Below are 20,048 nucleotides of genomic sequence, written 5' to 3'. Positions count from 1 at the left end.
TTCTCCACTGTACTGTACTGTACTTTGTTGTCACTTTGTTTCAAATTTTTCTGATAAAAAAAGTAGTCACAGAATGCATTAACCTTATTTACATTGAACCTTATGGGGAAATTTGACTTGGCTCGTGACCAAAAACTGGCTCACAACCACATTCGGAGGGGCCAGAATGGATTAACCTTATTTACATTGAATCTTATGGGGAAATTTGGCTTGAGTCACAACCAATTTGGGTCACAACCAGAGTTGTGGAACGGATTAAGTTCATGAGCCAAGGTACCACTGTATTATACTTCAATTGCAATTCTGCATGGGTCCCCCAGCCACATTTCTGATATCCTGGACTGCATAAGTGTTGCATCATCAGTAGTGCCCACCCACTCACATGGCTCATTACCCTAGCTGGTTTTCTAAAATAATTCAAGATGTCAAGAATTCCTCCCTCTCCTCCTCCTCCTCCTCTGTGCTTCAGCCATTTGGCCAGGTGGCACAGCACAGAAAGATGTAACGACTTGTATGTTTATTATCACAAGGTGAGTTTGGTTTTTGTTGGCAGAATTAGCCTCAGTTAATTGAACTGAATAGTCTTCATTGGACACTTTCACCCACCCTATAGGGCTTGGGAACACTGTGCCAGCTGGCCTGTTTGTGCCTGCAAAGATCTGTCTGGCCTTCCCAGGGGCTTGCACAGAAACAGAGGGGCATGGAATGAATCCTTTATCTTCATCTACATTGGTCAACTTGCTTTTGGGCTTGTGAGTCTTTGGATCCTGTTTTGGGCCCTACCTATTCTTAGGTAACTAACATATAGGGCACATCTTAAGTATTGTGTCCAAAGGTAGCTCTAATTCTTGTATGCCTTTTTACCCCATTCTCCCTTTCCCTATGTAAATAAACTGAATGTTTACCTATTCTTTAAATTGATTTCTTCTAAGAAAGCCTTGTACTCAATCCAGAGTCTTCTACTGGATTATTATTTCATGCATGCGGCTTGTGAATTGGATGGGTGAAGCTGAACCCCTATCCCCTAAACCTCCAGTATGTCCCCTAAGGTCTGAGAGCCCCGTGGCTTGGACTGAGGCGAATGCAAGGGAAGGGTTTGCCCTTGCCCCTGCTGCAGGGAACTTGGACAACCCCGTCTCTCTCTTTGAGACTAAGCCTGCAATCAATGCTTGAACTTCCTTTGGTACAATGGAACCCCCGCCATGCACCTCCTGAATGTGCTTCAGAGAGTTCCCCAACCCTCCAGAGGGGAGAGCCAAATAAACTACTTTAGTGGCAGATGCCATGCTGCTGAATCCACCCGTGGACTCCAGTTTTAAAACGGATGAACTCTGAGCAGAGTTCTTCATGCTTCTAAAAAACCCTCCCACACATTATACCTACATCTGGAGGAAGACACAAAGCCTGTCTACTGGAAGACACGGCCTTTCGAATAGGACAGCCAGACGTCCAAAGTGGCAAAGCTCAGTTCGGTACAGGGTCAGTGAGCGCACGAGACTGCAGCATTGCTCGCGCTGAGTGAGTGTGGGGCTGGATCAGTCCCTGGGATGGGAGACCTCCAGGAGCGCTATGAAAAGCAGAACAAGATACATGTGTGTGCTGTGGTGTCTGCCCTTTAAAGCTTCTGTAGGAGGAGGAATTTTGGCAAGGGCAGCATGGCTCACAGTGGCTAAAAGAGCTCCAAACAACAGAAGGGCTGCACCTGTTTGGGATAAAAGCTGCACATGCGAAAATGCCCTCTTCTCACTACAAAAAGGGCCAGCTGCTGGTCCTCCTTTGCATCCCGCTACCCTGCAAATGAACTGTCCCATCTGCTTCTAGGAAACCCTAGTGGAACAGCAACTATATTTATGTGTGTTTCAATGGAAAGGAATGTCAGGTGCCTGCATCGACTTTTCCCTGCCTCCAGAGAGGCTTTGCATGATGTGAAGCGTTTGAACTGTGGCTAATGACAAATGCCTTGAACCTTCTGGCTCTGCTATGAGGTTAAGCCACAAACATGTTTCCATTACAACAGCATCAAGCTGCAAATCAGGAACTAATGGGTGGCGTGTGTATTCTGGTGGCTCCCCAGGCACAGCTTCCATTCCATTTACTGTCAGCTTGAACATCCCTGGGCCTTCTCCCCCTCCTTTGCTGGAAAATTTACTGCCATGGTCGTAAATCCATTCTATCAATTATTTGTGCTGACAGCTCATCAGAAAACCTACAGAAAGCTGTGGCTATTCCCGACAAAGCGTGAAACAGACACACACAGCATTTATGGATTCCAATTTCTGCCAGCAAGTAAAGTTTCCAACAAGACCAAGCTAAGAATTAACCAGCGTTCTTGTCCACTTGAAGCAGTATTGTGCAAAATGCAAAAGACTGCATATGTTTAGCATAAGGCAGCATCTTACAGCACGACCCTAGACACATCTCCTCAGGAGCAGCCCCAGTGGCTTCAGTGAGATTTTCTCCCAGGTAAGTGTATATCAGACTGAGCCATATGTATTTTTCCACTGATGACAGAAAAGCCACAAATCTCATTAAGTGTCCCACATGGAAAGCAACACCAAAAAGCAAAATAGTAAATAATATTTGGTGCCAATACTTGACTGATTTGCTTTGAAAGGCACACCAGGGTGGCATTTAATATTACTGCTGAAATCAAGCAGAAAATCATCACAAATTTTTAATCCAAAACATTGCAATTCTGATGTACTTGCTCACAAAACCCAGGTAAAACTTTAAGTACTGCAAAGCTTGTTGTATTGATAGAAATAATTATTTGAACAGCCTTATGATACCAAAATATTATGTGCTCTGTTGGTCTTTGCTGATATAGACTTTTCCAATCAATATTAATTCAGGATTAAATCTGCTTCATCATATTCCTACTAATCAATAAATCTATCAGAAATGAATGTTATATATGGATTTTGTTTAAAAAAAATTAAAGCCTGAATATTATTGTATCCTAAATATTTTATAATATATTCATAGACAAGAAACTCACATTATGTATCTGTGCATGTTCATTCTCACTGCAAGAAGGACTGGTTGGCCTAGCTTACAATCCACAAAGCCAACACTGGCAGTGTGGACAAGGCTTTATTTACAGAGACTCAGCTTGCTCTATAAAAGGTCCTCCATTATAAAGTCTGCTCTCACGGTCAGCTTATGCATGTACCTGCTTATGATAGTAGTCCAGGATATCTGCGACATTTTCCTTTGTTGGTGACTTCAATTCCGTCAAATCTTTTTCTAGGACAGCCACCTGCAAAGAAGAATGGCCAAAGAGCTGTAAAACCAACTGCCAGCAGCATTACTTCCCAGGGTGAGGCTACAATTTCATGTCTCATGAAGCCCACAGTTAGGCACTAGTTTTATTAGGATCAACCAAAACTCCACAAAAGATGGTGCAAATTTTCAAGTTCTCTGGAGCTGTACAGCAGGCTAAGTGATAGAAGGGCAGTGGATGGGGGAACAAACAGAAATGTTAAACAAATTAGGTCAGAGGAAGACAGCTTTCTTCCACCTGAAGTGGGATGTGAAATTCTGACCATGTGGTAACTGGAGTACAGAAAAAGGCAACAAAAATGATCAGGGGGCTGGAGCAGCTCCCCTGTGAGGAGCAACCATGACAACCAGGACTGTTCAGCTTAGAAAAAAGGTGAGTATGGGCAGACATGTTAGAGCTGTTTAAAATAAAGCATGGTGCGGGGAAAGGAGGGAGGCAGACACTTTCTCCTTCTGCCATAACACTCAAACCCAAGAGTTTTTCTCTTTATCAGAAAGTGCAAATGGAACCTGCGAAAACCCATCCCCAACAACCCCAAACAAGGCCCCATGATCACTGGAGTATAAAGCTAGGCCAGTTACTTGCTCTGGCAGATTTACCTTCTCTGCTTCTATGAAGTGAGTGGCAATTCCTGCTTTGTATACATCTCTTCCTTTCAACCTATATCCTGTCAGGGCAAGAAAATATCCCAGCTTCCCTGGAAGCCTGGGCAGGAAGAAGCCTCCGCCCACATCAGGAAAGAGTCCTATAATCAAAAGAGGAAAAAAAGAAAGCAAGGCAGTAATTCCTTTAATCAAAACTTTCTGTCCTCTGTCTTTTTGCTCTAAATCTTCTGGGTATCCCTTTTTACCTGAAATTAAAACCTCTGCTTGCTTTTCTCATCTGACTTAGCAACACTGAAAAAATACTTCTTGCACAATCTGACATTATACTTGATTTTAATGGCCACAGTTATTATGCAAAAAGCAATATTTGATTTTGTTTATACCCTTAGCATGAACAGCTTACGTGCATCATTATAAATGTACACATATTCATAGAAGGAGCAGAAATGATGCTTGTTGCAGATGAAATGAAATATTCCTAATGTTCCCCAATGTTCATCTACTATTATGACCTTTTATAAGCTGTACTTTGTCCCTTCCACAATATTAGGGTTGAAAGTAATGCTTATCTAGTGCAGGTATGTGGAGCCTTTATTGGAGGAAGTTCTCTGATAACAAAACCATGAGGAAATGTTGCAGACCATCATTTTCAACTTTTAAATAGCTTTTGATTTGTACATGAGTGTCTCAGGGCCAAATTCAATGCCATACACAATGGGTTAGAGCCAGACTTAGTCATACTTAAGTGTAAACCTAGGAAAATCAATAGGTCACAACCAGCTAAGTAGTATACTGGGGCCCTGGCATAAGAGGTAAAGGGAATCTAACCCTTTTTGCTCCCTGCTGCATGCCTGACCTATATCAGGCCGTTGGTCTAAAGTTTTTCTTCCTATCTGCATTGGAAGAAAGACTTGCATGTGTGTCATAGAACTCTTTTCTTACAATACAAGAGCAGGAATAAGGCCTCTGAGAGGGCACAGCAGTAATCAGAGGGTTAAAGCACACAAGCATACCCCACATGCCCACTGGTGCAGGGTCCCCAACTGGATCAGACTTGGCCATCCACCACATGGATTCTAAGCACCCTGGCAAGGTGAGACACACAAACAGCATCTTGTCCAGCTTGGCCTTCAGCAAGCAAATCACGAGGCCTGTAGAGAACCCTGACAGAAGGCAGTGGGACCTCGCTCTTCCAATCCCTACAGCTGTTTCTTCAGTGCTTGAGGCAAGCACTGCAACACAGGCACAGATCCTGGAAGTGGACACTTGCAAAGGAGGCTTTGAGGCAAAAGCTCTATATTTTTAAAGTCTTTGCATACCTGAACCTTTCACAGGTACTGCCCTGTAGTGTTTCATCACTCTGCCTACTCTTCTTCCAAATATATTGACATGAATCCTACGTTTCCCTTCCATTTATAGGGAACAGATTCCATAAAAGGGACATCAATCTAGCTGAACCTCCGGCTGGCAGAAATGGTGGGGAGAAAGGGAGGTAACTGTTGCTGATTTCTACCTTCTCCTAGTATCCCCCACATCATGGTCTCCAGTGCTGCTCTGTCACAGTAGGCTGTAGGGTAGTCAGTAAGAACTGATTCTTTCCCTTCCACAACTACAGTCTCCTCACAAGAAGTTAGGCCCTAAGTCAACATGCGGTTATTCGCACTCTGTTCCATCTTCCCTCACAACTGCCCTTTCTGGTAGGTTATCCTCAACATGCCCCACTGTGCCAAGGTCACTCATGGCTGAACTCAAGCTCCACAGCCAAGGCCAACACCGAGCTGACTGGCAGGGAACTCTGCTGAGGCAGGGAGAGGATCGCTCCCTATCGAGCTTGCTTGGCTGGGGAACACTGGGGCAGAGCCATCCCCTGGGCGTCATCTTGCCCCTGCTGAAAGCACCAGCTGGGTGTCCTCCAGCCAAGGGCCTCGGACAGAGTGCTGTTGCCTGCCCTCACCTTCCTCCTGCTGGGGAGGATGCAGGACTGGCCAAGTACATAATGCTCCACGCCCCCTACAAATTGAAGCACTGAGTTGCATTGCTATGGGAAATTTCTGTTGTTTTCTGCTCAGAAAAGAACAGTAGGGATTCTTCTTCCCCCAGCCTTCAAGTGATAGACTTCAGAAACCTCCATGGTCTGGATGGGGAACTTTTGTGAGTTGGATCTGGCTCATGAGCTTGAGGCCCCCATCTCTGCTCTAGCCACTATACCACACTGCTTCTCTATGAAAAATCTTACCATAATGCAATAGAAAATGTAGTTTCAGTGCTTTACCTATTGCTGTCTCAGGCATAGCAAAAAGAGTCTTCTCTGTAGCAACTCTGAAATGGCCATGAACAGACACGCCAACACCCTACCACCAAAAAAAAAAAAAAAAAAGGAAAGGAATGGGAGAAGTTCAGTTTACAATGTGCATGCAAGTGGATGTGTGATCGAGCAATTGATATCGCTGCCTTGCTCCAAGGAGCTCAGTGACATGCATTGTTTTCTCCCAGTCTTTTTATTCTCATGCCAATTTTCTGACCTATGGAGCTGAGGGAGATTAACTCACCCCATTTTACCCAGTCAGCTTCGTGGCTGACTGGAAAGTTGGAACCCAGGCCCAGTCTGACATGGCAACCTCTTCTGACCTAAGGGCTGGACTGGCCCCCAGGCCAAGCCCAGAAGACTGGGTGATGCCTGGGCATAGGCCTCTGTCCCAAAGCCCCTCGCATAACATCACTGGTAGTACACCAAGCCATTTTTCCTGAACCACTCTCTCCATGGAAAGTACTCAGCCAGCTCCTGGAAGCACTGGCTGAGTTGAGTCCCTCCTCCCATGCAGCTTATGGTCAATTAGTAAGTCTGGGCCACAATCCAAAGAAGCCAGATTAAACACGCAGACAGTATTAGCACAGGCCAACCAGAACTGCACATTTTCACATCAGCAGCTTGGAATACCCACAAAACAAGCACAAACACTTGAAAATGAGACAGCACTTTCTTGGGAAGCTGGAGTTATTGCTGTGAACATTTTAAAAAGAATAACAATAATCTAACAATAATTTGTACTTGAGTTTCCCAAGTCCAGGCACAGGCCTGCTTTGAAATGCATTGCTACTCAATGCTCATATTGCCAAGTATGACCTAAAGAATGATGGAAAGAGGTAAGATACACATTGATTAAAAATAAAACATTCTGCAGGATACAGGGACAGACCCAGAACTGGAAAGCAGACCCAGGTTCCTGCAAAACAGATGAAAAGCAGTAAGCAATGGGTATGATTTGGGAGTTGTGTGTGTGGGGGGGGGGGGGCAAAACCAGAGTGGAGGAACTTAATGCTGACCATCAAAACAGATCAACATTAATGAATCTGCAAACTCCAAGTGGGGAAGCAGTGCAGAGAAGACCTGGCAGGCAGGGAAGGGTCAAGCTAATCCAGTCACTGCTCCCCCCCTCAAAAGCATACCCTCCCCCTTGCTGCTTTTTCAACTGTTTGGTGTTGGCCTGGGGTTCCCTACCCTGTTTCCTGAACAGCTAGTTCAGTCCTAAGGATAATAAAAGAATACATTTAGGTATAGCAGCAGAGAGAGCTGCATTGAGTCTGCTAGTGGGGGGTGGGGGGATGCTTAGAATGCATGCTTCTTGTGACGAATGTTGGAATCACCCAGGGAAAACACAGAAGAGCAGATTACTAATCTTACGGATTTAAAGCAGGAGCAGAAAACGTAAAGAGTCTTCTTAATGCTCTGGCCCACAACTCCCATCATCCCTTGCCTTTGGCTATAAAGGCCAGGGCTCTTAGGAGTTGTGGTCCTCCGGATGTGTAGGCCTACAAGTTGCCAGCCTGTGGGACGCACTCATGAGCCAGGCTCACACATGCACACATGCAGTGCAAGGTGAGAACTGCTGGATGCGCTTAAGAACTGAGCTGTGAGGCAAGTATCTAACTCCCTCCCCTCCATCTTGCCTCATTTATACTGACTGGTGCCAATGGAACAATTCTCTGCACCTTCACAGTGCAGTGTTTCCACCCCCTCGTTCTCCTTGGCAACTTAAAAATCACATGATGATTCCTATCAGTGATTTTCCACCTTTTATGTCCGGCCACCTGGGACAGGCTTTTCTAGTCAGTGTAGTTTTCTCTCTGCCAGAGGAAGCTCTCATCATTTCCTCTTGATTTTTAATGACACCTCCTTCAAATACACATGAAAGGCCAAACTACCCAAAGAATCTTTTCCTGAGAAGTCGTGAGAAGTTACTAACAGAGGCTTTAACCTTGGCATCCCCACGCCCCTGAGCGCCTGTGGAAATCTTAAGTTAGAGAGGACAGTGAGGCTCCTCCCTTACAGTTCAGCATAGCTATGTCAATATTTAACCAAGGATTAAAGATAGGAGCTGCTTATCCTTCTTGATCTTTCTAAATTAAGCTCAGGCCTACCTGGCCCAAGTCCTCCCTTTGCATGTGAGTCATCTGCTCCCCACACCCAAGACCGCCAGCATCCGAGTCAACATATGCTCCTTCTCCACTCCCCAGATCTAATGGGCTGTAGCCATATTTATTAGTGCTGCAAGATTACCCTGATTTATGGGTTAATCAACAGAAAAGCCTTTAACAAACAGAGTAAAATTTGCCACCAATTAAATCAGGCAGTAGATTTAATTTTTAAGTGCTTATAAAAACCACAGATGAGATGCCTCTTCTAACAGGTTATAGTGTGTGCACATCTACTAAAAGCAAGAGGTTATACTTCATTGAGTGGGATGGTGTATATTGGAGACCTGTACCAGTAGGGGGTCAGACCCAATGGCCTTTTTGGCCCCTCCCAACCCTGCTATTCTATGATTCTCTGCTTCTTACTTCGGAAATACTTTGGAAATACTGTTATCTTATGGAAATTTATCAAAAGCAACTTTTTTTCAAGCAGAACTCATATAAATAAGCCAATTGATATTTTATATACATGGGTTGCAGCACTTGTTTTGCTTTATGAAGGTTATCACCTACACTGGAAGAGAACCTTGGTACCTTGGACTCAGAATCATCTCTCAGCACAGGAAATAAAAGTGCCCAATCTGGAAAGATGCACCTGCTTAGACCAGCTTCCTCCAAATAAGAGCCAGAATTGTTATTTGGCACCTAGACTGATGCTCTCTCGGATGGTTGGTCCTGGCAGAGTAGGTGGGGTCCCCCCGCTCAACATACCGTTGAATCTGCCATCATCCTGAGGTGCTCTTGAGGAACAATCTCAAGTACTGAGCATCTGGAGGGGCATATGATCCCTTGGCATCACCTCCAGCTAGCTGCCAGAGACAAGTCATTACTGACCTTCAGAACACAATCAAAGGCTAATTAATTCACTTAGGCTGTTCCCTAGCAGAGCATCTCTGTGGGGAAACCAGATTATTTCAAGAGATGGCTTCCCTCATTGCAAGGCTGCAAAATAAATGGATTCTTAAGCAAACTATCAAGAGCCTCCTCAGTCTACATGTTGTAAAAGAACCAAAAAACTGTGTCTTCTTGTTCAGTGGGGGCAATTCAGCTAACAATGAGTAACTACTGCTTTTAAAAAACCTATTTATTTAAAAAACCAAGTACAAAGAATGAACCACTAAATGCAAAATTCTAATAAAATCTTTGATGGAATTTAAATACACTGCTAATTAAGAAGGGAGAAAAAAAGGAGTTCTTCTGTGACATTAGGAACCCTGAAACAACTATATTATTGGAGATGTATGAAAATTAGAATACATGAACCCTTGGCAATGACTGCCTGGGACTCTATTACCTTTTTAAATTAAGCAAACACTATTTTTTGGCAACATAAAGCAGTATATGAATATATTGTTACACAATAAAATGTATTTGATGGGTTCAGAAGTTTAGGTTTGATTATATTTAGCCTACATTTCCATTAGATTCAAGCATCTTTCAAGTCAGACTCTATTCAGCATTCATGCAAAAAAGGGGGAGGTATTTGTGCTGGATTTCTACCTGTGAAAGATGCCAACCAGCATGTCTTTTACTGATATCAAGTGTGAAATATGTAGTGTGAGAAACAGCAATAGCAAGACATGAGAAAAATCTCAGATCATTCTCAGATCATTCCCAGTAATCCTTCACAGTCTGAATGGAACAGTCATTTGCAGAAACTTTTGTAAATATCAAGGGTGACACTCAGGACTCAATGATTCAGGCTTAAATGGTAACATGCCAAGAAACGACAGATTTATGGGTTTAGGCTAGCCCAGGGTAGCAAAACAGCCAGGGAGCTACAGTTAGTGCTTCATGTCCTAACCTCTGCAATCGCTTTTCCCATTTGAGGAGCGGAGTTCCAGCAACGCCTGCTTTGCTATCAAGTCCAAGGTTCGTTCCCTCATCCAGCTGCTCAAAAGAGTCTCACGTAAAGGCTGGGTGCACATGTTGGGAGATCCTGGTGTTGCACAGCACTGCCAAGGCTAAGCACATGGGGACCTCATCAGCTCCCTCGGAGCAGAGCAGAATAGGATACAAATGGAATAAAGCTCTTTCTTTGAAATATCAAGGCAGCCAGAGGAGGGAAGAGCCACTGTTGAGCCTTATTGGCCAAGCTGCTGCACAGACCAATGATCTCCTTCAGTATAAAGAGGCTTTAAATATTTCCTCCAAAAAGAGTCCCATTAAACTTCGGGACTGCCAAGGGAACTTACACACACACACTGGAACACGATTGTGTTTTATTCCATTTCCTTCAAAATGTCCAGACAGCATACATTGTTTTCTGTAAACACATACATACATGTACAATACCCTAGCAATCCTGTGAGCTTTCTGTGAACACACACACACAGCCTCCAAGCTTCACAGCCAAGAGGGTTGAACCCGCACCCCCGCCTGCCTTTTCCAGGACATCTCACACTATACCACACAAGCTTTCAAAAACTGCAGGAACATGATGTGCATACACTTCCTTACAAAACTGTGTGTCTTCACATGAGTCAGAGTTTGCATGTTCCAGAAAACAACCAGCGGGTCCGACAGTAATATTTTAACTTAAATGGTGCTTTCTTATATTTCAAAGTTTTCACAGTGAGCTTGCATACCACAACTCAATCATGGCCTTGCTGTTATCCAGATGGGCTGGACTCCAATTCCCACAATCTCCAACAGACAGGGATGAGGAAGTCCAACAGTTTTTACCCATGTGTATCATTCAAGCAGGTGATTTCTATCTCACTGCGAGTGCCTTCACCCTCCTCCAAAGCAACATTAACACATTGGGACAGTAATATTGATTTTGCATATAGTCCAAGAGCATTCTTTTCTCAACTTTAAATAAATACTATATTTTTCAAAGGAAAGAGTAAATATTCAGTAGATTCCAGATGTGCAATTATTACAATTCTAGACCTGTTCAAATGGTTTTCATTTTGCTAAAGCTGTAATTCCAGTCTTGTACTTAACTATTTGCCTGAGAGTTTTTGGTGACCTGGAATTCCATGCAGGCAAGTGAATGGGCTAGAAGGCAAATAAACTGGCTGACAGGTAGGTGGATGAGGGAAAGGATGCTCTGTCCCTCCTGAGCGATTGGGATTTATATGCAGGGGAAGGAATCTCTTCCTCCACAATCAGTACAGAAACACTACAGGCAGCAGAGTGGACATAGACCCCTCCCTCTCTCCCTTTTTTACCAGGCTCCTATGTTTGTTTGCTTGTTTTACTATCCTCTTGGAGCATGCATTTCCTTGTTCCTGGTTCCCCTTTCTCTGCAACTGTAGCAGTCTTTTAGCATGCTTGCAACTTTTCTGGATTTGCATAGGCTTTCCACAGAATTTCTCAACATCTAGCTGTATTCAATAGTATTTATTTGATCAAAAGCGACTGTGAATGCTCCACAGATCATTGTGTTACCGTGTGTGTGTGTGTGTGTGTGTGTGTGTTTTGTCTGTTTCTATGTTTTCACTATTACAGTTACTGTGAGAGCCAGAGATTAGCTACAAAACTAACTGCACCATTTGTCTCTAGGATAATGTTCAGAGGCTTAGCAGTCAAGCCAATACGCCAGATGGGAAATTTACTGCAACATCAGCAAAGATTCAATCCTTTTCAGTCTTGATTCAATGCGGCTTTCAATATTCTCAGTCATTAGTACTAAACAGCATACAGGTCAATCTCATACAAACTCTGTGATGAAATAGGAGATTAGTAGCCTCAAAACAACCAGTGCATTTTCGGTTAAGAATGCTATTGAGATCTCAAAACAAAAGGTCTGGAAAACAGAGTTGGACATTCATATAGTTGCATTCATGGCACAAATGTCTAAGGAGTGAGTTCAGCAGCAAAATATCTAGTTTCTGGATAACAAGGATTTTGGGTTGATTATAGATCTTCGAAATAGGGATTTCCAAGTATTTTATAGATTTGGAGGAAAGGAAATGTTAGCTCCATCTTCATTCCTCTTTCAACTACTAAGGAGAAATAAACCAATTTGTAAAATTAGAACATTTTCTACAATTGTGGTATATTATGAATGACTGTTTAGAAGCATGCATAATGTAGCAAGTCCTTTGTTGATTAGCAATGTACATGTAAGAACATGTCTATCTAGTTGAAAAATGCAATACAGATACCAGTGAGATAGCTTTTATTAACTATCTTTGGTAAACCAATTGTTTAAAATGGGATTTCAACGTCATGGATTGCTCCTATTATCCACAATACAAGATTTACAGTGTACAGCAAATGACTGAGTTCATACAATACTGTTATCTCAAAAGTGTTTTGAATTTGCACTCCAAACCAGACTGCAAATGACTATTCGAAGCTAGCAAGTGCCATATACTGCCAGACTGAAGGTAACTGCAAATAATGGCTTGCTGCCTAGCAAGAAGTTACTGGATGTGATCCTATGTAGGCTTAGACAGAAAAAGTCTCAAAATGCCCAGTATTCCCCAGCTAGCTATGGGATTGCTCCCTGGGTAACTTAAAGAGGAGACAGGAGAAGGACACAGACACATATGAAGCTCAGTCATATAACAAATGAACAGCAAGCCTTGGTTTGACATTATTCATTTATTTAAATTTATACCTCTCCTTTCACATACCATACATTAGCTCACAGGACAGTATTAAAAACTCAGTGTATTGAGATAATCTAAAAAACAATGTCTGTATGAAAGCAGCATAAAGAGTTTTAGAAACATAGATCAACAAAAATGTTTAATCAGCAAAAATCAAGAAAAAGCTAAGAAAAAGCAAAAAGTCTTTGTCTCTGCCAAAAAAAAAGTTTGAGTGGGTGCCAGGGAAGCTAACCACAATATTACTGTACTTTAAGTAGTGCAAGTGAGATGCAGATGTCCACCCCTGTAACAGGCCTGCTGTTATAACAGGCCTTATTTTCTGACCATTTCCCCTCATTTTCAGCCCCCAGAGCCCCTGAAAAGAGCTCCTGCAAGGATCAGAAAGCCCTGCTGAGTTGAGTGGGGGCTGTATGGATGCCCCCACCTTCCAGAGCAGATTTTGAATGCACAAATTCAGATGTAAGGAGGTGAGGGAATCACTGGAACAAGACCAGCTAATTCCACTGATGAAGCCATCCTTTTGTTGGGGAGAACCAACTGCTTTCTGCCCAACAGCAATAAGCAATTGTGGATCTCCAAACCAAAGGATGAATTAAATAATTACTAGCAAGAGAGAGTCACATTCATGAAATGATGCTAAAATTATAGTGTTTCCCTAAGCAGAAAGAGACTCTCTCTTGGTATCCTCCAATGCATAAATACTTCAATTGTGTTCATAAGCTATTGTTTTCTCTTCTGGGCTTAAAAATAAAAATTAAAAAATGATAAGCTACGTCCACCATTATGCAGGAGAAGCAATGAGGATTCATAAAGATCAGAAAATAATGTTTAATAAAAATTGAAAATATTACAAAGACTTGAATAAGAAACAAAAACATTATGAATGCTGAAAAGGCATATGACAACATGGAATGGCTATATTCCATGGCAAGTTTGTGTTAATTTGGTTTGGGAAAAAGAACTTGTCAAGTAGATTAAGTTAATTTATGATCACACAAAAGTCAGACATGATTAATGAACATGTAGAACTTTTTTGGATTATCTCAGAAAACTAGATGAGGAATATCACTTTTCTATTTAATATATGTATACATATATGACCTCACTAAAACTGTAAGAAAATACAAAATGAATTAATGACTCAGGAGCCACAATAAATATTTATGTGGGTCATAATGAACCAGTGTGGTATAGTGGTTAAGAGAGAGGGACTGGGACTCAGGTCACCTGGGTTTTAGTCCCTACTCAGCCATGGAGCTACTTGGGTGACTTTGGGCCAGTCACAGACTCTCAGCCCAATCTACTTCACAGGGTTGTTGTTGTGGGGATAAGATGGAAAGCAGGGGGAGAAGAATGATGTAAGCCACCTTGAGTTCTTGAGGAGGAGGAGGAGGAGGAGGAGGAGGAGGGATAAAAAACTAATAAATACTTAGTGGTTTCAGAGCAAATATTATCTAGGCACTGTGACTGATAGAGGAGTTATCTACAGTAGCTGGACATAAATTTAACAGATTTAACAATATTTAATCATCCTACCCCCGAAGTAATATTGAACTATTACCCCTTAGAGATGGAGAATAAAGCACAATTTTATCTGGGATTTTAAAAAGAAAAGTAATAAAGATCTATATAAACTGGCCATTTGAGAGGAAAATAAAAAACAAAATGGGACAAATTAAACCAATTAAAATTACTTTGGTATGAATGAAAATGAACATTCTACTGAAAAATCATCCTTTTTCTTCAAAACAGGCATAATGACAGAAAAGAGTGTGGCAACACAGACATTTCTTTATTGGGAAGGACTGATCAGTACAATTATGTGCTATTTCATGCAAAGAAGGGAAAAAGTGGTTTAGTAGCCCTAAGTCCCATATTTCTATGCAAACTGAAGAACAGAGTGATCCTATATGTTTCAACTCAGAAATAAGATCCACTAATTTCAATGGGAATTAGTCTAATGAAAATAGCTTTAGGACTGAAGCTTAGTCAACACAGTAATGAGACTGGATTACTAAGCGCATAAGAAATATGTAACTGATATTTAGCAAGGCATCTCTGCAATGCTCCATTAGGAATATCACCTCAAGAAAGACAGAAAAGTGTGAAGCACTTTGGGTAGCATCCAAGTAGTTTCCCTGTGCCAAGAGAAGGCTTCCATCAGTGGAACAGGCTGGGATCAAATTTGCAACTGTTCTGTGCAATGCCTGCACTGCTCTCTCTCTCTCTCCATCTTCTCTAGAAGTTTGACTGATGCTGTTGTTTTGGTTCTCATAAATAAATATTTTAAAAATCAAAAAAGAAAATTATACCATGTTTTATAACTAAACAAATTTGGGATTTTAGCTGGGATAAAAGAGGGTGTGTGTGTGTGTGTGTGTGTGTGTGTGTGTGAAATCAAAGATTATTGCCCCAAAGTGTTTCCAATGTATCTGTGCCTGAAAGGATATACCATTTGTGACAAGTATCTTGGAAGGATAATAAAAGTAGGATGAATATTTTTCTCCTGAAGTATGTTCATATTTGCATAGCTAAATTTTATTAGTTAAGTTCTCATTGCTTTCATATGGCTGTTATCAACCCTTTTTTTGTTGAATTCCCTCCAGTTAGAGCCAATATGGGCATTACAGTGAACATGTTGCTTAAAACTAAAAAAGGCAGCCATGTGTCCAATTCTCCCTTTCTTCATTTAGCGCAACTGAATACTGACATATGTGGTGTCCACAAGCAAAACCCAGTGATATGGCAAGGAAATGTAGACTAAGCTAAACTAGACTAAGCATTATAACACCTAAGTCAGCCCTTGCCCATAGGGTGGAAAAACTTTCTTTTCTACCCAAAGGCCTTCCAATTCTATACAGTTGCCACTTGCCACACTCATGGGCCCAGTTTACACACAAGGCTAAATGATAATTTAGTGTTATACACACAAGCCTCTGATGCATTCCCCTTTGGTTTCTCACACAACCATGGGATCAGAAGCACCTCTTTCTTTTTTCAACAAAATATGTTTGTTATGTCTGAACCACAAACTGTGGTTAGTTGTAACTATTCTTATTGAAGTTAAGCAAGATCATAAAGCATCAGTTGGTTTATTTCAAGAAACTATAGATAACACAAATCACAGTTTATCCAAGTTATGGCAGAACAAATCATGGCTCCTTGAACATGGGAGCACATGCTACTGATCTCCCCCTTGTAGCTGTTCCAAAAGAAAAGAGGGAGTGCCCAAGTATTTCTTTATTTAAAACTTTTGTGTACCGTCCACTGCCAAATAGGGATCCCATCTTGGGATTGTCTTACAATAAAACAAAGTAGAGGACAGCATCCATTGTATACAATAAAACCCCAATTAAAATCAAAATCTAAACCTTGAAACACTGGGAAAATAAAAAGGATTTAGCACAAGATTCATCCATATTACATTAAACTATTGTTGGAACATTACATTCAAACACAGCTGTATGCATACAAGAAAATCCTCCTGGGGCTGCCAAGAAGGTAGTTTCTGCCAGCTTTGCCTCCTGGAAGGTATCTGGTATGCCTGAAAGGAACCATACAACTTACTTTTGCATGGGGGAATCAGCAGCTTTTGTAAGATTCATAAAGGTTTGCTATTGTCACTGCTAGTAGTGCAAATTATATTGTGACATTATCTGATAATGAAATGCAGAATGACAGCATCCTAATAATTAACATGGGTGATTTTTGGTTGTTACCTTTCTTGTTAGCTAGTCTGTGTCATCAACCATTTGTTCGAAGCAACTAAATATTCAGGCATGTATTGCTGGGTAGGCTTCCTTATCTTTAAAGTGCATTCTTTCAATTATTACATTAACTGACGATAACACCCACACACGACGTGTTTCTAAATTTATACAGCACGTTCCATTATTCTGGCACTAGGCAGATTGAAGTGGCTAAAGGTTATATTTAGCATAGAACCAAGTGTTCAAAGTGATGGAAGAGCAAAATCATTAGCAAATGCTAGGAACACGCAGTGTGAAGACTGAGATATAGAGAAACACGCTTTTTCCAAATGGCCAGAGTCGACAGAACAGTTTTTCCCGACTTGTTGCCTTCCAAACATGCTAGACTACAATGCTGTAGGAATGAAGCAGCATGCATAAAATGTCAAAGTATATCTGTTCCTCCATCTATGAAACACCACCCTTCCCTGTGCGCTGGGATCCTAATATCCCCATGTATAGCCGTAAGCACCAGGCCCTTATGTTTCATGGAGCACTGCTTTATCTTTGAAGAGAAGTTTCAACTCGAATCAGGTCTCTAAAAACCTCCTGTGCACAAACAGTATACTGCCTGAAGCTTACGGAATCCCACAAAATCTTAACAGCAGCAAACTGAACAGTATTAGAATTGTACAGCCAGAAAAAAAATCATACACTTGGGGTAGGATGCAGTGGTGTTACATCCATCAGCAAAACTGGGAATGGGGCAATTCTCCCGCCCCTGACATGCCCTCAAAATCTGCTCTAGCGGACTGGGAAACCTTCTAGAGCAGTGCAAAGTCCTACAAGAGAGGAGAAGAAAGGGAGAATCCCACTGTGTTGAGGGACATTTGCTAGCATAATTGAACTTACAACATTTCAAACTATTCCCACCTCTAAGGCATATATAATTGTAGTAGGTATTTCATGTCATGGTACATGTCACGAAATATTGACATTATAGTTAAATGTTGAGAGTCTAAGAATGTATCCTGACATTTACCTTCCAACCTTAATGCCATATCTCTGGCAAGGGACCAAATTTCATGATTGTTTCCATCATTTACCTACAAAGGACCTTCACCATGGCATGTGTATCACTATCAAAACAAGTCATTTTTAACATTCATCAATTTCATTTCAAGAAATACAAAAAGACAAAGACAGAGCTAATAAGAAACTGAATGTTGCTGTCACCCATCAGTTTTCAATGTTATTTATTTATTTAGTTACCATGAAGTGAAGTTGCCATCTGACCATTCTAGAAATACCCTACTTCTTCCTGACAAATGCTGACATCTGCTTGTATATGAAAGAGTTTATAACAACATTGGAGCTTTATAGAATGTAATGTCATCAGAGGCTTGCAAAACCTACCTTTCAAAAAGTTCCCAAAAAGTTCAAAAAGTTCCCTTCAAGAAGCTGATTTCACCCAATTATACCTGTGTAATAGCAAATTTTGTCCTTTACCAATGAACAGAGGAAATAAGGATAGAATTTGCTTCTTTACTCAAGGCATAGAAATGACCTTGTTAAAATGGTTTGGTAAGTTTTAGACCCCTAAAATCTAGAAGTTCCGCATTCACTGCAACATACTCTCTCACACACTTTGCAAACCTTGAGCACCAAAAGTCAACTCAAATGGACAGAAAAACTTCCCCATATGCATAGGTTCTTACACATAAGTCCTAGGGGGCAGAGAGTTACTTATTTATATGGCAATGTCCAACACTATTTTTCTGTATACCCTAACACATTAAAAAGATTCTTGTTTAAACTTGGAAAGATACATTTTTGTTCATTTATTTGCAATAGTTGTCCTCAGAATGACAAGAATTTGAAATTTATCTTCTCCCCTTATTCAGAGTATATTGTTCCTCCTTCAAAAAGTGTTTTGTTTTAAAAGAATAACACCACAGACAAAATCATGACATTTTCCCTTGAAAACACCCTAAGACGTGCTGGAATGAGAGGAAATGGAGCCTCAGAGCAACCAGGAACATGTTTTCCTAGAATGAGCTCATCAATATTTTGTGATGTATTTACTGCTTACAGCAACATGGAATCATCAGCATGACAGGTTACTATTTTGCATACTTAATCTATTTTATATATTTTATGATTCATGGTGGACCTCAATATTCCTATCAGTGTGCAAAGTCTTGGGAACCTACAACCCAGAAAGTAGCTGATGGACCAGTCACTTTGGAACAAATCTGGGAGGATCCATACCACTGCCCTAAGTTAGGTCCTGAGAAGGCCCGCTTTTGGGATATAACGATATATATTTTTCTGTTACAGGGGGCAGTGTCCAACCATGCCACTGTGCCCCTGCTGTTTGTGTTGTGCTAGAAAGACTGGCTGCTGCTGAGACAGGATCTGATCGGTCCCATTCTGGAACAAGCATCTTGGCTCCTTTCTGGTTGCTTTAGGAAGCACCAGCTTCCTGTTGCAACAGTGGCGGGACCTGCTGATGCACAGGCAGTATTGGATGCTTTTGTTTATATCTTTATATAAGATAAATCTAATAACTGAGCTAATACTAGTGCTGGGAGCAGTACCTCTGTTCTAGCCAATGGGCCACCCACACAGAAACCTGAATGGCAAAGTATCACATTAAAGTATGTTTCTGGACCCAAAAATATGCCAGACTTGACCAATGGAGCTCTCAATCATCTAGCTCCCAAGTATCTCAGAAACCACCTGGTCCTACCTGGATTTCCGAAAACCTTAAAATCAGCTCAGGGGGCCCTGCTGGTGAGGGCTTTAAGAAAGCTACAGACATTGTAGCAAGCACACAAAAATACTACTGCAGAAGGCTGCCACTCTTTAAAATTCAGTTCATGGACTACTCGTACAAGAAAGCCACAATCAATACCAGAGTGTAATGAAGCTCCTTTAACAAAAGGATTTTCCAAATCAGCAGTCACGTAAAGCAACATGCAAAACAAAAAGATGTAGTATATCAGATAAACACCGAAGTGCAACATGGCAATTTTAACTACATCTTTAAAATACTCCAAAATTCTACTCTTCTGAGGCATCCATTTTTTTAAAAGTACACAAAAATAATCTCTCTTCATCCAACCAGGCATACAAAGTAATTGTCTATTAATACCATTTCTTCTTTTATCCAAGCCGCAAAATTATGGTTAGCAACTATAGAAACATCCAGGATGTTAATCCATGGTTTGAAGTTATTTTAGTACCCTGGCTTGTTGGGGGGCTGTTAACCATAGTTTTCCAGTTGGAAAGCCACTGTTAACATGAAACTACCGGGCTGCTTTGTCAGCTTTTGCAACAGAGCTGCACAGGCAAGCAAAAGGCCTGTTTGCATCTTGGTTTATTGAGCCAAAATGCGATAATCTGAACTCTGGTTTGATTCTTTCTTGCT

The 20,048-nt window shown here is 41.4% G+C and overlaps 1 protein-coding gene across 2 annotated transcripts in view; it reads right to left on the bottom strand.

Annotated features, from left to right (window-relative positions):
* HIBCH (3-hydroxyisobutyryl-CoA hydrolase) overlaps window positions 1-20,048 on the bottom strand; it is a 59,326-nt gene that overhangs the window by 16,066 nt on the left and 23,212 nt on the right. For both annotated transcript variants that reach the window (XM_044427037.1, XM_044427038.1), the window contains exons 7-9: window positions 6,161-6,239; window positions 3,883-4,028; window positions 3,173-3,259 (exon numbers count right to left, since the gene is read on the bottom strand). In XM_044427037.1, coding sequence (XP_044282972.1) covers window positions 3,173-3,259; window positions 3,883-4,028; window positions 6,161-6,239 — 312 coding nt within the window. The remainder of the gene's footprint in view (window positions 1-3,172; window positions 3,260-3,882; window positions 4,029-6,160; window positions 6,240-20,048) is intronic.

The sequence above is a fragment of the Varanus komodoensis genome, unplaced genomic scaffold (assembly GCF_004798865.1).
Source record: "Varanus komodoensis strain SLA01 unplaced genomic scaffold, ASM479886v1 scaffold18_1, whole genome shotgun sequence".
NCBI lineage: Eukaryota > Metazoa > Chordata > Lepidosauria > Squamata > Varanidae > Varanus > Varanus komodoensis.
The sequence above is the reverse complement of the archived record's forward strand: the minus strand, read 5'-3'. Positions and strand labels throughout refer to the sequence as shown.